This window comes from Pristis pectinata, chromosome 19 (assembly GCF_009764475.1).
Source record: "Pristis pectinata isolate sPriPec2 chromosome 19, sPriPec2.1.pri, whole genome shotgun sequence".
Lineage (NCBI taxonomy): Eukaryota > Metazoa > Chordata > Chondrichthyes > Rhinopristiformes > Pristidae > Pristis > Pristis pectinata.
In genome coordinates this window covers 22,915,603-22,930,420 of record NC_067423.1, presented here as the reverse complement: position 1 = coordinate 22,930,420, position 14,818 = coordinate 22,915,603, and the positions used below count along the sequence as shown (strand labels likewise).

Here is a 14,818-nt window from a genome sequence, read left to right as displayed (position 1 = left end):
TCATCGATGCACCATAGAAGGCATCCTATCTGGATGCATCATGGCTTGGTATGGTAACTGCTCTGCCCAGGACCGCAAGAAACTGCAGAGATTTGTGGGCACAGCCCAGCACATCATGGAAACCAGCCTCCCCTCCATGGACTCTGTCTATACCTCTCGCTGCCTTGGTGAAGCAGCCAGCATAATCAACGACCCCACCCACCCAGGTCACTCTCTCTTGTCTCGTCTCCCATCAGGCAGGAGATACAGGAGCCTGAGGGCACATACCACCAGGCTCAGGGACAGCTTCTATCCCACTGTGATAAGACTATTGAACAGTTCCCTTATACAATGAGATGGACTCTTGACCTCACAATCTACCTTTTTATGACCTTGCACCTTATTGTTTACCTGCACTGCACTTCCTCTGTAGCTGTGACTCTTTACTCTGTATTCTGTCATTGTTTTTACCCTGTATTACCTCAATGCACTGTGTAATGAATTGATCTGTACGAACGGTATGCAAGACAAGTTTTTCACTGTAATCTTGGTACAAGTGACAATAATAAACCAATACGAATGCCAACAAGGTCTATAAATGAGACTGACCACAGTAGATTAAATTCAGTGGCGAGGTCTTACAAATTGGAAGGAAAATGGGTTTCCTGTTCATTGAAAGAATGGTTAACGAAAGGTGAATTTGAAAGCAGTCTGAGGTAATGATGGATGAATTGGTTAAAAAGGTGCCATGGCAATTAACAAAGCAAATGGAATGAAATAATTGTAATTTGAAGCTGTCAAGCTAAAACTGTACTTTAATCTGTGTATGCAGTAAGTAATGTGTTCAACTTTGGCAGCAAGCTATAAGCAAGACATGTAAGCCACGTAGTACAAAAACATCTTTATGCCCAATCACTGAAAATTAGGTAATGTAAGTTAGTCTTGTCAAATTTGAGACCAGATGAGGAAAACTCTTGTGTAAACATGGTTCAAGTGCGAACAATCTAGCAATGGATGAAAGACTTCCTGCTGTATTATTGTTTGAGACTTTTCACAAGATTAAGGAATGTGAAGGTGCTACAATAGTGATGCTGAGGTTATCCTGGGGTGGAATCAAGTTCATTTTATTTGACTCTGTCTCCTCCTTTCTGTGTTTCTGTCTGTATTGGTAGATTTTCTTTATTTACTGCAGCTATTGGGATGAAGAACATGAAGGTTGACTGGATTTGGAGTTCATTCTCTATTCCTAATGTTGGCTGGGATACCAAATGATCTCCACTACTCTTTGAAAAGTGGTATGGGAACTTGTATGTCCAAATGAACAGGCAGATGCTACATCTGGCAGTGAAGCACTCCGGTTCCGCACTGAAGCTTCAGTCTAGGTTATACAATGAAATTAGTGTGGGCCTGAAATACTGCAGACTTAAAAAAAACGAATATCATCTCTGAGCCCCAAGTTGACTCTGGAACCATATTCTAATTATTCACATTTTGTTTAAACATATTAATTTTTAATTTTTTTCTGTAATAGTTGGCCTGCAATTTTGTTTACTTCAGTAGTCTAATTATCTCTCCTTTGTGATTTGTTAAGTTATTGCAAAAAATTGCATTTGTTTTTCTAATTAACATCCTGTTCACATATTTTACATTTGTCTACTTGCCTCTTGGAACACAAAAGCAACTTAATGGACTACTGTCAGCTTTCACAAGGTGTAAGCACTGAACATAGAAGTATAAATTGGAGATGGCAGAGTAATAGCTGTGAGTTAGGAATTAGAGTGGTGGGAGGGAGCTTTGACTGCAGTGCACAGCAGTTCTGAATGCAGAATTTTACAGACTGGGGGAGCATTTGTAGAGGAGGCTCAAATTAAAAAGAATGTAGATGGTGAGCTTGTATCATATGTCAAAAATGATTTGATGTAATTAGGAAAAGCACACTTGGGAACAAGAGTCAAGTAAGTTGGGGCTGAGCTTTTAAGAGTGCTGAAGCTTGGGACATGGTTCTTGTGGAAAAGGAGCCTGAAAATTCAATGGAACCTGGCATATTGTAGTTGTACTTTGTATGCTTACATTGCAGGAAGCTTGAAGTAGAGTTGCACTGTTTATATATGTGTTGTGATTTATAATGAGAATTACATGGTGTCTTATGTCAGAATGAGAGTATGTATTCAGGATCAAGGTTGTTTGTGTGAGTCACAGCAGGATGTATCTCACCATCCAGCAAAAGCAAGAGGGTTTGAAATGGAACAAAGGTGGGTGCATTGGTTATTTTCCACCATTTGAATCCTTTTCTAACCTATTGTTAGAGATTATATTTTTAGAAGAACCATAATTTTAACGGAATCTTAGTTTTCCTCCCTTGTTGTGATGTAATGATGTAGAATTTGTTCTGTTAGCCAACCCAGACTGTTTCCCCCAATATAGAATTGGCAATCTGTTATCTTTTCATTGCTCATTGATGCCCCCTCCTTTGCCTGTGGATGGTGAGGGCTCTGCATTGAATTATGTGGGGTGCTTTCTAATTACTCCATGGAATCTTGCCCACAGCAATGCAAAGATAAAGTTTAAAAACTGAACACAATGACTCATGCAATAGTCTGTGTGTCATCTCCCAGTCATAAAATAATAAATATGGGAATTAGTGTTGAGTTATGAATCAGCTGTTTGTTCTGATACCAAGAAAATTCCAGCAGGGTGGTTACAGGAGCATTCAGTGAAGCCAGGTAATTTATTCACATCAAGTACAAGTTTAAGGGAGGTCAGTTGAAAATAGTGCACAAAACGTAGAAAAATGTTACTGCCAATCAGATACACTTGAGGTAGAAACCTGGTGAAAATGGGCACCTTTTTAGATGCATAAGAAATCCACATCCCCTTTGTCGAATGAACCTTGGAAATCACTGCCCATCAGGATTCATCTTGCTCATACAAATGAATGCTGCTGAGCAGCTTATCCTAGAGTTCATGGCAAATATTTTGTCAGCATGGAATGCTTGACTGTTTGTGCACGTGCATTTTGATTTAAGGTATTCTACAGTTTGTATGCCATGCAAGCATGTTAGTACAGATCCTGATATGGAAAAATCTTACACTTCTGGTTCCAGTGGTGCCTCCATTTAAACAGTGTGAATAAATCAATGCTTTGTTAGATGAACATAGGATTAATTTATTGGATGACATGCTGATTGTAATGCCAACAGACTGCTTACAGTGCATCAACATTGAGGATACTTGTGGTATGTAAAATAGAATGTAAAATCAAGAGAGAGGATGTATTGGAGCTGTTAGAAAATATTAGGACAGATAGGTCCCCGGGGCCTGATGGAATAGTCCCCAGGCTTCTCTGCAAGGCGAGGGAGGAGATTGCTGAACCGTTGGCTAGGATCTTTGAGTCCTCGTTGTCCACAGGAATGGTACCGGAGGATTGGAGAGTGGCAAATGTTGTCCCCTTATTCAAAAAAGGTAGTAGGGATAGTCCGGGGAATTACAGACCAGTGAGCCTTACGTCTGTGGTGGGCAAGCTGTTGGAAAGGATTCTTAGAGATAGGGTCTATGAGCATTTAGAGAATCATGGACTGATTAGGGACAACCAGCATGGCTTTGTGAAGGGAAGATCATGTCTCACAAGCCTGATTGGATTCTTTGAGGTGGTGACCATGCAGATTGATGAGGGTAGTGCAGTAGATGTGGTCGACATGGATTTTAGTAAGGCGTTTGACAAGGTTCCACATGGTAGGCTTCTTCAGAAGGTCAGAGGGCATGGGATCCAGGGAGGCTTGGCTGTGTGGATTCAAAATTGGCTTGCCTGTAGAAAGCAGAGGGTTGTGGTGGAGGGAGTGCCTTCAGATTGGAGGGCTGTGACTAGTCGTGTCCCACAAGGTTCGGTTCTGGGACCTCTACTTTTCGTGATGTTTATTAATGACTTGGATGAGGGGTAGAAGGGTGGGTTAGCAAGTTTGCAGATGACATAAAGGTCAGTGGTGTTGTGGATAGTGTGGAGGGCTGTCGAAGATTGCAGAGGGATATTGATAGGATGCAGAGCTGGGCTGACAAGTGGCAGATGGAGTTCAATCCGGAGAAGTGTGAGATGTACACTTTGGAAGGACAAACTCCAAGGCGGAGTACAAGGTAAATGGCAGGATACTGGGTAGTGTGGAGGAGCAGAGGGATCTGGGGGTTCATATCCACAGATCCCTGAAAGTTGCCTCTTGGGTGGATAGGGTAGTTAAGGAAGCTTATGGGATGTTAGCTTTCATAAATCGTGGGATCGAGTTTAAAAGCTGCGAGGTAATGATGCAGCTCTACAAAACTCTGATCAGATCACACTTGGAGTACTGTGTCCAGTTCTGGTCGCCTCATTATAGGAAGGATGTGGAAGTGTTGGAAAGGGTGCAGAGGAGATTTACCAGGATGCTGCCTGATTTGGAGAGTATGGATTATGAGGAGAGACTTAGGGCTTTACTCTTTGGAGAGAAGGAGGATGAGAGGTGACATGGTAGAGGTGTACAAAATATTAAGAGGAATAGATAGTATGGACAGCCAGCGCCTCTTTCCCAGGGCACCAATGCTCAATACAAGAGGGCATGGCTTTAAAGTAATGGGTGGGAATTTCAAGGGAGATATCAGAGGGAGGTTTTTTTACCCGGAGAGTGTTTGGGACATAAAATGCGCTGCCTGGGGTGGTGGTGGAGGCAGGTACGTTGGTCAAATTCAAGAGATTTTTAGATAAGCATATGGAGGAATTTAAAATAGGGGGATATGTGGGAAGAAGGGGTTAGATGGTCTTAGGCGAGTTTTAAAGGTCGGCACAACAAAGTGGGCTGAAGGACCTGTATTGTGCTGTACTGTTCTATACTCTATGGATCTGATGAAAGCTCACTAACCTGAAGTGTTCACTTTGTTTTGCTCTCTATTGATGCTGTCTGACCTGCTGGGGAATGCATGAACATATGAATTTAGAAACAAGGGTAGGCTGCTTGAACCCTTGATCCTGCTTTGCTGTTCACTAAGATCATGTTTGATCTGATCATTGGTTTAATTCCATATTCCCACCTATCCCAGACAGACTGCAGGTTCCGGGTGGTTTGTCAACATTCAGAGAAACTGCTGCCAGTCCTAAACAATGTCCTGGACTCACCATGATGGACAGGGTACAACCCTGAGACCCACATCTTGGCGCTAAGCAGCTGTCCTACTTGTGCAAGCCCATCCAACACCAACCCTCAGAGTTGGCCTCTCTACATCGAGCTGCAGGTGTACCAGGGGTTCAAGGCAGGTTCATGGCACAGCAGTGTGCAGCTGGAGTGAAGTCTTTTTTTAAAGTATAGAGGATATGTACCTGTGAGTGTTGGGACTGGAGGACCAAGAACAAGATAATGAATCAGAACTCTGCAGGGTAGTGCTCAGTTGGCCACCAGTGTTCCATATGTTTGTTACTTATTCTATGAAAATTGGCTTTTAATTTATTCCTTTGCTGTTAATTTAATATTAATTCATTTCACTTTGAACTTTGAACACCTGCCAGGAGATGGTATAGAGGTCAATATATAGAGGGCTTGAATAAAGCTTTTAAAATGTGGTTAAATAACTTCATAAGACAAGCAATTAAATCTTGCTGGAAGTTGATGAGAAGAATTTAAGCACTGACTATCAGAAACCTCTGTTCTGGGCATGATCCAGCTTCAAACTGCACCTTCAGCCACCAATGCCAAAGACAGTATTCAGCATGCCCCAAGCCAGCAGGATCTTGGGAGAAATGAAACACCTGAATTAAATTCTTATTGATGTTAGTTGTGAACCTTAATGACATGCAATTTTTAAAAAAATTATATACCTATGTTATTTCGGTTGTTAAAAGTTCATCTGAAGCAATACGAGTCAGTGGTTCATTCAAACCAAGTTACTGTGTTTGGTTTACTGTTTTCCTTGATTGAATTCCTTCAATTGGTGGAATTCCCTGAGTAGTTTTTCAGGATCTGTTGTATTCATAACCCAGTACAAATTTCTTTTTCCACTTTTCTATGCAGTTTTGCTTTTGACTTGTGCATTCTCCACCTCCATCATTTCTCATACATTTCTGTTTTAGTTTGAGCCAAATGACATTTGACCAGATGTTAACACATTAATTATGACAAACATCGTCTGATTGTGTTGTATAGGAAGTATGCTGTGTGGAAGACAGACATGCAGATATGATAAATGTGAAAAAACAAACTGCATCTTTGAGTCAGGAGAGTTAATAAATTGTCATGCACATCACATAATCTTTTAATTTTATTGGATTTTGGCTTTCTACCTTTTAGGAACATATTACTGTGGACTGTTAAATTAAGAAGAGTACATGTTGTTTTGTATATTAATTATTGCTTCTTTTCTTTGTTTTATTAGGATAATGATGTGATATACTACAATGCGAAAGATGACCTGATGAGTGTGAGTATGATCAGTTATTTATATCCAGTGCTATAATCCATCAGTTGTCTCACTCTTCTCATTTTAGGGCCTCTTATTTGATCAGTATCAATGATTCTAGAGGAAATAACTAGTTATAGCCTTGATTAAAATTTCTATAGAATGCGCTGTTCATCCTGGAAATGATGCCAAAGGAACTTGAATTCCTGAGAGGACTTGAGTGATGGATACTTATCTTTATTATGACAACCACAACTTAAATAAAACAAGCACTTAATAGATTCCAACATTCTCCCTTTGGTGGGGAGATTGCCTGTTTACTTATGCCTAGATGTGCTGCTGGGAGTGATTCAGATAGCTGACATAAGAGGTTGAGGAAATGTGGGTGCCAGTGGTTGACACTTGTTGTTGCACCAGCTCCAATTGTTCTTGTTTCTTTATGCCCATATGTGGATCCCCACATCCCTGCTCATTATAATGCCCGTAGGCTAAAGAGTAACGCACATGAACTTCCTGCAATTAAGCTGATACAAAACAGACATAACAATAAATTCAGAATTTTGGGTCCTACTGAGATCAGTCACATTACCAGCACACGACTGCTGTCTCTTGGAAAGTTACTGTCTGAAAAATTGCCACTGAGAAACTGCATTTAAAAGTTGTTTTTCTCTCACCCCCTCCCACTCTTCTATGTTCTTCTTCATACTGTGGCCAATGAGCATGAAATTGAAATAATAAGTTGTATCTAAAAAGAAGCATTTGTGTGAATTTGTTTTCCCTAGACCCAATTATTTACAAGGATTACACCTTGCTTCCCTCTATTTTTACCCTCTGACCTATGCTAATAAGAATGGCAGGATATTTGTATAAGTAATGGATAGTGACAAAATTGGTATAATTTAGGAGTTTCTTGAATATACCTCCATTGGAAATTCCACCCTGAGTATGGTTGATATATTAAGCATGTTAATGTTCAGCAGTAAATGTCCCTATCCCTTAGTCGATAACAACAATATAACCACTTCGATAACTGCGTACTTAAGTGATTATTTTTCTTTAGTAACAGTGTTCATTATTACAGGTATTAAAGCAAGACCATGGATTCAAGAGGTTCCAGGTTATGTGGATTTATTAGATCATAGATCTGATGAATTTAGATTACAACTAGATATAGAATTGTCGAAAGGTGAAACAGCCTGAAGTTTTTTTTAAATTTAATTCTGAAGTACTTCCCAGAATATTTTAATAATTTTGAAAGAGCTGCATTCCCTTTATAACTTTAAAATCACTTCCTGATTTTCTTTTTTCCCTATCCAATCACAGAGATACCATCTCTTGCTTAGGTTTTGATTCATTCTTGTGGTGAATTTCAGCCAGCTATTTGACCTTGAGAGGGATCACCTCAGCCCCAGTCCTGTCGGGTACAGCGACTTGACCTATTGGCCAGCCCAGAGACTGTACTTGTACCAGGGAATCTGACTCTGTGGCTGTAGGAATGCTTAGAACTTTGGCATTTTAGGCACATTTTGTACATCTAATTGACATATTGTTTCATGCCAAATGCAGGAATGCAGCTCACTTGTGAAGGAATGAAACTAATTCCAAAATGTTTTTGGTTTTGAAGCACAGAGAACTTGTGCTAACATTAAAGATTTGCGTATGTGACTAACTCGGTGATTAAAGGGAATTGGAGGTCATTTTTCTCCACTTTTGAATGTTTTGGGGAAGAAACTTAGAATTAACTGAAAAAGAAAAACTCAGGTTTTGCAGCTTTGGGGAAAAACAACTGCAGATTTAGTTGTTTTTTTTTTGTAACCACTTGGCTGCAACTTCAAATTATATGTTTCTTAATATCCATTTCAATGGTTAACTATAAAAACTTTTATTTTACCAACATGTTTGTACTTTTATCATTTCTGAAAATACTCCCTTGTAAAGACTAATTTTTTTCAGCAGCCAAGTTTCATGATTTTTGTTCAATAAAATACCCACTCCTGTCACAGAGTACATGGGCACTTTGCTGGATTACTGTGATAATCGTTTTCCAGCTCTGGAAGATGGTACTCCCAACACCTTATGAGGTGCTAAAGGGCAGGAAACAACAACACTCTTTTGTCCAAATCCAAACTTGTTGAAAGATGCTTTTTGAAACAAAATCATAACTTCCCTTCTTCCTCTCCTGACTGTGGAGGATGATAGATATAAAATTATAAGAAGTTGAGCAAAGCTGCAGTTCCTGTTTCAGGTTGGAAAGTTTGGAACTGCCAGATAAACAGTTTTAGCAACTGCTTTGGACTGATTCCCAAACCTGTCTTATAACATTCGACTCCAGCCTATGTAGAGCTCATGTTGCAAAAGTTGTCTTCTGTAATGTGAAGAACAGCAGTAAACGTACAGATTTCAGCAAGGCATTAACATCTAATTGTGACAAAAAAGTGAAACTGATGATGTCATGTCTTGTAGCAAACCTACAGTCTATTTGCTACAGGGTCTTCCAAACCACAGTGCACAGGCTCTTTCCTGGAAGTTGTTTTTCAAAGTATAACCCATGCTTGAAAGCATTGTGTGACCATTGCTTTTGGCTAATAAGCTGTCTGTGAAAGGGATTTTAGAAAAAGAATCTTTTTACGTTCTTTTGGGCTTATGTGGATTGCATCGATGTCTGCTCTCTGGTTTTTCTGCAATCATTGTTTGTAGTGTATTAGGCAGGTACAATTTGATGTAAATAAAATATTTAAAGCAATATGTAGTAGTGCAACAAAACAACAGTACAAGAGCATGGTATTTGCATCACCCAGACTATGCCCAAATGCTCCATCCAAACCTTACTCAACTACATTTACTGGTATAATCCTCAATTCCCTTCTTCAGGAGTGTTTCAACCCTAACGTATTTAAGTACTTTCAAGCTGTTAACCTTCACCACATGCTTTAATAATTAGTTGCACTCTCTGGATAAAGAAATTTCCTCTATCTCTCATTGATAAACTCTTCTCCACTTAGAAACATATGGATTCAGTTTTGCTTTGGGCCACAGAGGAGTGATTCTCTTGTGCACACAACGTGAAATGCCTTGTGCACAAAAGTATTGAAAATCCCAGCCCTTCTGTGGGATTTTGCACAGAAACAGCTCATGGCCATATGTGAATTTTAATGCACAGTCTACCACCATGTCAGGGTCTGAGGGTAGAGAGGCAATTTTGACTGAGTCAATGGTGGAAGATGGCATTGGGTAACACATTTCTCCAGTGATCAATGGGGCATTGTACCTGTACATTGCACAATGAAGTGGTGGCCTACAGAGTCATTGACCCCTATGGTTGGTTCCGTTCTTTAACACTTGCCCCACCTCACCCAAACAACCAATTCAACAGAAGACGTCAGGACCATTCATATGAATTCAATGAGCTCTTCAAGGCTTGCCTTCCTGGTGGTCTTCCAGACAAGGGCCACAGTCAAGGACAGCCTTTTTAACGTAAGCTGGAACAGCACCTTGTGTCCAGGATAAGGCCTGGTCCTGTGTTTACGGCCCTGAATTACTGAAGCTCATAATCAATGCAAAAACACTGCATAATAATATCATGGCTAAGCACCCAGCAGCCTTTGTCTAGGCAAAACCTGTGCATGAATAGCCACAACATAATTTATCTTGGCATCCTATGCATACATTGAAGTGCCAATATATTATTGCAGTGGTTTTCAAATGGAGCTATCATCAGTACATAAAAATGTCAGGCTGTATGAGAGTTTCTTGCTTTCCATAATTTCAAACACCTCTCGATTTCACCATGCAACTTTCCCTTTTCAAATTGGTTCACTCTTTCCTAATAGCTATAATCTTTATAACTCTTTAGTCAGTCTCCAACACCTTTGTTCTTCTTATGACATAGTGACCAGAATTGTACCTAGTATTCAAAGAGTGGTCCAGCTCAGATTCAGTATACATTTCAGTATAACTTCTCTACATTTCAGCTATATCCCCCTGAAATAAGCCTTGCTGTTTGGTTTGCATTTTAATAGTCTTATTAACTGAGTTGATTTTTGGTGATTTGTGTGTTTGTGCTTCTGTGTCCCTTTGTTAATTTACCCTCTTCCAAATAAAATGTGACTTTTTTTTAAATAATAAACTGTAATACTTCACATTTATCTGTGCTGTAATTTACGTAAATTTTATGTATTTTGTTGCTGCCCTCCTCTGTTTTGTCCGAACTTCCAATTTGATGCCATCTCTAAACTATTAAATTGTGTTACTGATTTCAAATGTGAGGATTAAGTTCATCAGGTCCAGGGGTTTATTCTCTTGAGTTTGATTAGTTTTATTTAAAATTTCTCCTTTTAATTTTATCTATGGAAGAGAAGGTTAGGAATGATTTAGTTGATGTTATGTCCATTTGATTTGTCTGTCTGGCAAACACTGAGCAAATTTATTAGTCATAACATTCCTTTTATTATTTATGAGCTATTACTACTTTATGGTCCAAGATAATTTTATTTCAAAGTTCTCTCTTGATTTCTGAGGCTTTTGACTAACTTTCTTGTATCCCTTATTTTTAACACTCAATTTTTCTCGCTTTCTCTCGTCTGCTTATGTTTATAAGCAGAGCACGGTAGTGTAGCGGTCAGTATAACGCTATTATAGCACCAGCGACCCGGGTTCAATTCTGGCCACTATCTGTAAAGAGTTTGTACGTTCTCCCCGTGACTGCGTGGGTTTCCTCCGGGTGCTCTGGTTTCCTCCCACATTCCAGAAACATACAGGTTAGGAAATTATGGGCATGCTATGTTGGCACCGGAAACATGATGACACTTGTGGACTGCCCCCAGAACACTCTACGCAAAAGATGCATTTCACTGTGTGTTTCGATGTACATGTGACTAATAAAGATATCTCATCTTATTTCAGTTATTATCTTGAATTAGGATGTTGAAACCTCCGATGATTATTATTCTCAATTTCCTTTTACTCCTTTCTCTAATTTGTTTGCATATTTCTTCTTCCACTTCTCTTCCCCTTTATTGTAGTCTGTAAACAGCCCTCATTTTTGTGACTGATTCTTTCTAATCTTTGTTCTAATGGATTTACTTTTGTCTTCCTCATGTCTGCATCACTTTTTCTATTGCCATGACCCTATCCATCTACTAACTTTGCCTATTTCCCCCTTCCCCTTTCCTCCTATATTTGTTAAGTATGTTTTGCCTTGTGATGTCTAACTCCTGCTCCTGAATTTCCTGTGGTCACATCACAGTAATCTGAATGTTGACAAGTTCCTTGCTTGGTATCATTGCCTCCATCTGTCCTGTTTAATTACCCGTATTATGTGCACTGTTGTGCAAAGTGTTTGACTCATTTTATTAGCTTTTCTTCCCACATAAATTTGAAGTCTTGTTCTGTGACTCTACTCAGTACCTGATAATTTGTTCTGCCTTACTTCAGCCTGCACTTTGCATTTTAGATCCCTCCCATGTCTTAATTGTTTAAACCATTGTCACCTTCCCATTTATCCTTTCTGCTGATCAGTGGTCCCATTGTAGCCATTTAATTCCCTTGCAATCAACTTAAAAGTATGTATCCATAAATTTCTAGTAACAGTCAGAACAAAAGCTGCTAATACTTGTACAACACCTTTTAACTTTTAAGAAAAAAGGCAAGGTTCTTCACAAGTGATCATCAAACAGAATTTTGATTGATGGCTGCGAGGTTGTTTGCCGTGGTGTTGTGCAAGGATCAGTTGTGCAAGGATCAGTTGTGCATACATTTTATGGTATATATCAGTGTAAGTCCAAGGCAATGATATTTGCAGATGATATAAAGATGTGTAGTTGACACTGAGTAAGATGACAATACACTGGTTGTCTAGACAGTAAAGTGGCAATTGGAATTCAGTTTGGACAAGTGAGAGGGAACATAAAGAAAGGGAATGCACAATAATTGTTAGGAAAATGAAGGACATTGAGGATCAGAATACACAACAAATGGTATGGCTTGTGGACTATTGAGGTATAGGGGGACCTTGGTGTACAAGTCCATGATTTGAAAATTTAGCACTGTGTCACAAAGGGTGATATTAGCCAAAAACTTGATTAAAGAGTTTTTTTTAAGAGTTTTAAATGAGTAGGAAGGTAGATAGACTGTACGAATTAAGGTAAAACACTTCAGCACTGGCACTTGGAATGGGAGGATGCCAAAGGGGCTGGAGTTGAAGGTGGTCACAGATCTCAGGGGAGCTTTAGGGCTGCACAGGGCTAAAGAAGCAGGGAAGGCAAGGGTAATGAAGGATTTGAAAACAAGATGATTATTTTTTTAAAATTGATGTATTGCTGGACTGGGAGCAATTGTGGAGTGACTGGTCGTGAGCTCAGGTTTACAAAGGGTTCAAGGTGACAGGCTAGCCAGAAGAATTCGAAAGGTAACAAAACCACACTTAGGATTTTGTACCAATAGATGTTACGGTCATTAATTATTAGTGAACAGCCGATTACTTTATATGGATTTTTCCCCAGTGAAAACACTGAAGTTGGTGAATTGCTCTGGGGTTTGATTAAAGTACAATTATTGCTGTTTTTGCAGGACATAGAATTTGATTACATTTGCCTTTTGGAGGCAAGGAAATCTCACTTTGAATCCATTTTCCTTAAAGTTAAGAACTACTTCAAAGACTGCCACCCTGAGAAAATGTAATTCAATAACTAACTGCCAACTGGAATAGATGAAAAATTTAATCTTGTGATCATTTCTTGTGGGGCATTCCATTCCTTTTTTGATTGCATTTCAATTCACTCTGGAGATGGATCTATTTCTTTTGAATATAATTGCATTTTAAGGACAAGAGGCCATTCTTGTGCCTTGAATCTCTCCAAGTGAAATTGAATGGCTTGGGTTTTATTGAATTCCAGTGATGGTTCATCGGTCTCCTGCTGCAAACTCAGCCCAGACCCCAGAGAAATAGTGCGAGTGACTCTTTGTGTTGGTTTTCTGTGAGGTATCTGGGTGAGGGATTGGGGAAAAGCACTGAAAAGTCTGATCCACTCTCTTTCCAACTTGGCTAGTTTTCATTTTACAAGGTTACATGTGGTGTGGTTACTCGTGAGTAGCTTTTTCCATGACGTATACTGATTATTCTTGTGAAGGAAATGTGAATTCCCATGTAGTTGAACAGCCAGAAGTAAATACCATCACTCTGAATCCAATCATTTAATGTTCTAGACTTCATACATAATTAGTGAAAAAAATTTCAGAGCCTGTTTTTCAAAATAAAACTGAATCCACCATTCTGCTGCTCCTTTTACCTAATTTGGTAGTGGTTGAAATTGAACATGATCTTTTTCTAACATATTTCTTCCTTCCTTCACTTTCCACCATTATGGATCCCTTCACAAAATTCTAATTATGTGATCAATCCTTCATTTTTGTTCAATTCATTTGTGCTTGCTTTCTACCTAATTATTTTTCTTAGTACTGTTGCTACCTTTAATCGATGCAGCTCCTCTGCCTCGCTCTCCTTTCCCTTTCTTTCCAAAATAGCTGTACTCCTAGGTTTAAAATCAAATGAGCCTTGCCATTAACCAGCTGTCTGCAGTTTATATTTCTCCCTTTAGGGAGGATTTTGAGCTAATTCCAATACTAAAGATGCAAATAACAGTGTAAAATCTGTCTGGAGTTAACGAACCATAGCAACACAGTGATTGCAGATGAAAATTAGAGTGACATTGATGGTGTGGTCTTGTTAGAGATCAGTGCAGAGAGAGCAACTATCAGTCAACTGCTATTGAAAAGGGAACCTCCGATTTAAAAGAAAACATCTGATGCATTGTCTAGAGAGTCAGGATGTAGAACATTCTCAGGAGTTCCAGAGTTCTGGTTTCCATAGTCTGAAAAGGCACAGAAGGATGAAAAAGCTTTATAAGGACGTTTGGAAAAATTGTGGAAGTTATAATATCAGGCAAAATCAAAAAGTTGGGGCCTGTCTTTCTTTTAAGAAAAAGAGGTAACCTCATGAAGGGCTTTAAAATAATGAGTGCATGAGGCAGGGTAGGTATGTAGAAAATGTTTCCATTTGTGACAAAATCCAAATACATTTTACATCTGACTCCAGAGACTTGAACACTAAAAGCTGGTGCAATGCAGAGGCTGTGCTTAATTGTTGGACAGGTTCTCTTTCTAATAAGCCATTAAACTAAGGCCCCATCTGCTCTCTCAGGTGCATGTAAAAGAATCAATGACACTGCTGTGAAGAAAGGCAATGTAATCATAGCTGGTGTCATCCCTCAATGAGGATCGGTAAAGTAGGTTGTCCAGCTGGTATGCTGTTTATTGGACCTTACAGTCCACAAATGGATGACTCTGTTTTCTGCATTCTGACAGAGACCACTCTTCAAACAGTACCTCACTGGCTTTGAGAGACTTTGGGACAACTTAAAGTCAAAAGGTT

At 39.3% G+C, this 14,818-nt stretch overlaps 1 protein-coding gene across 2 annotated transcripts in view; it reads left to right on the top strand.

Annotated features, from left to right (window-relative positions):
- Positions 1-14,818, top strand: part of LOC127580329 (voltage-dependent calcium channel subunit alpha-2/delta-1) — a 532,630-nt gene that overhangs the window by 216,837 nt on the left and 300,975 nt on the right. The window contains exons 5-6 of one of the 2 annotated variants that reach the window (XM_052033642.1): positions 6,367-6,411; positions 7,472-7,507. In XM_052033642.1, the coding sequence (XP_051889602.1) occupies positions 6,367-6,411; positions 7,472-7,507 (81 nt within the window). The remainder of the gene's footprint in view (positions 1-6,366; positions 6,412-7,471; positions 7,508-14,818) is intronic. The other variant, XM_052033643.1, reaches the window with a different exon arrangement.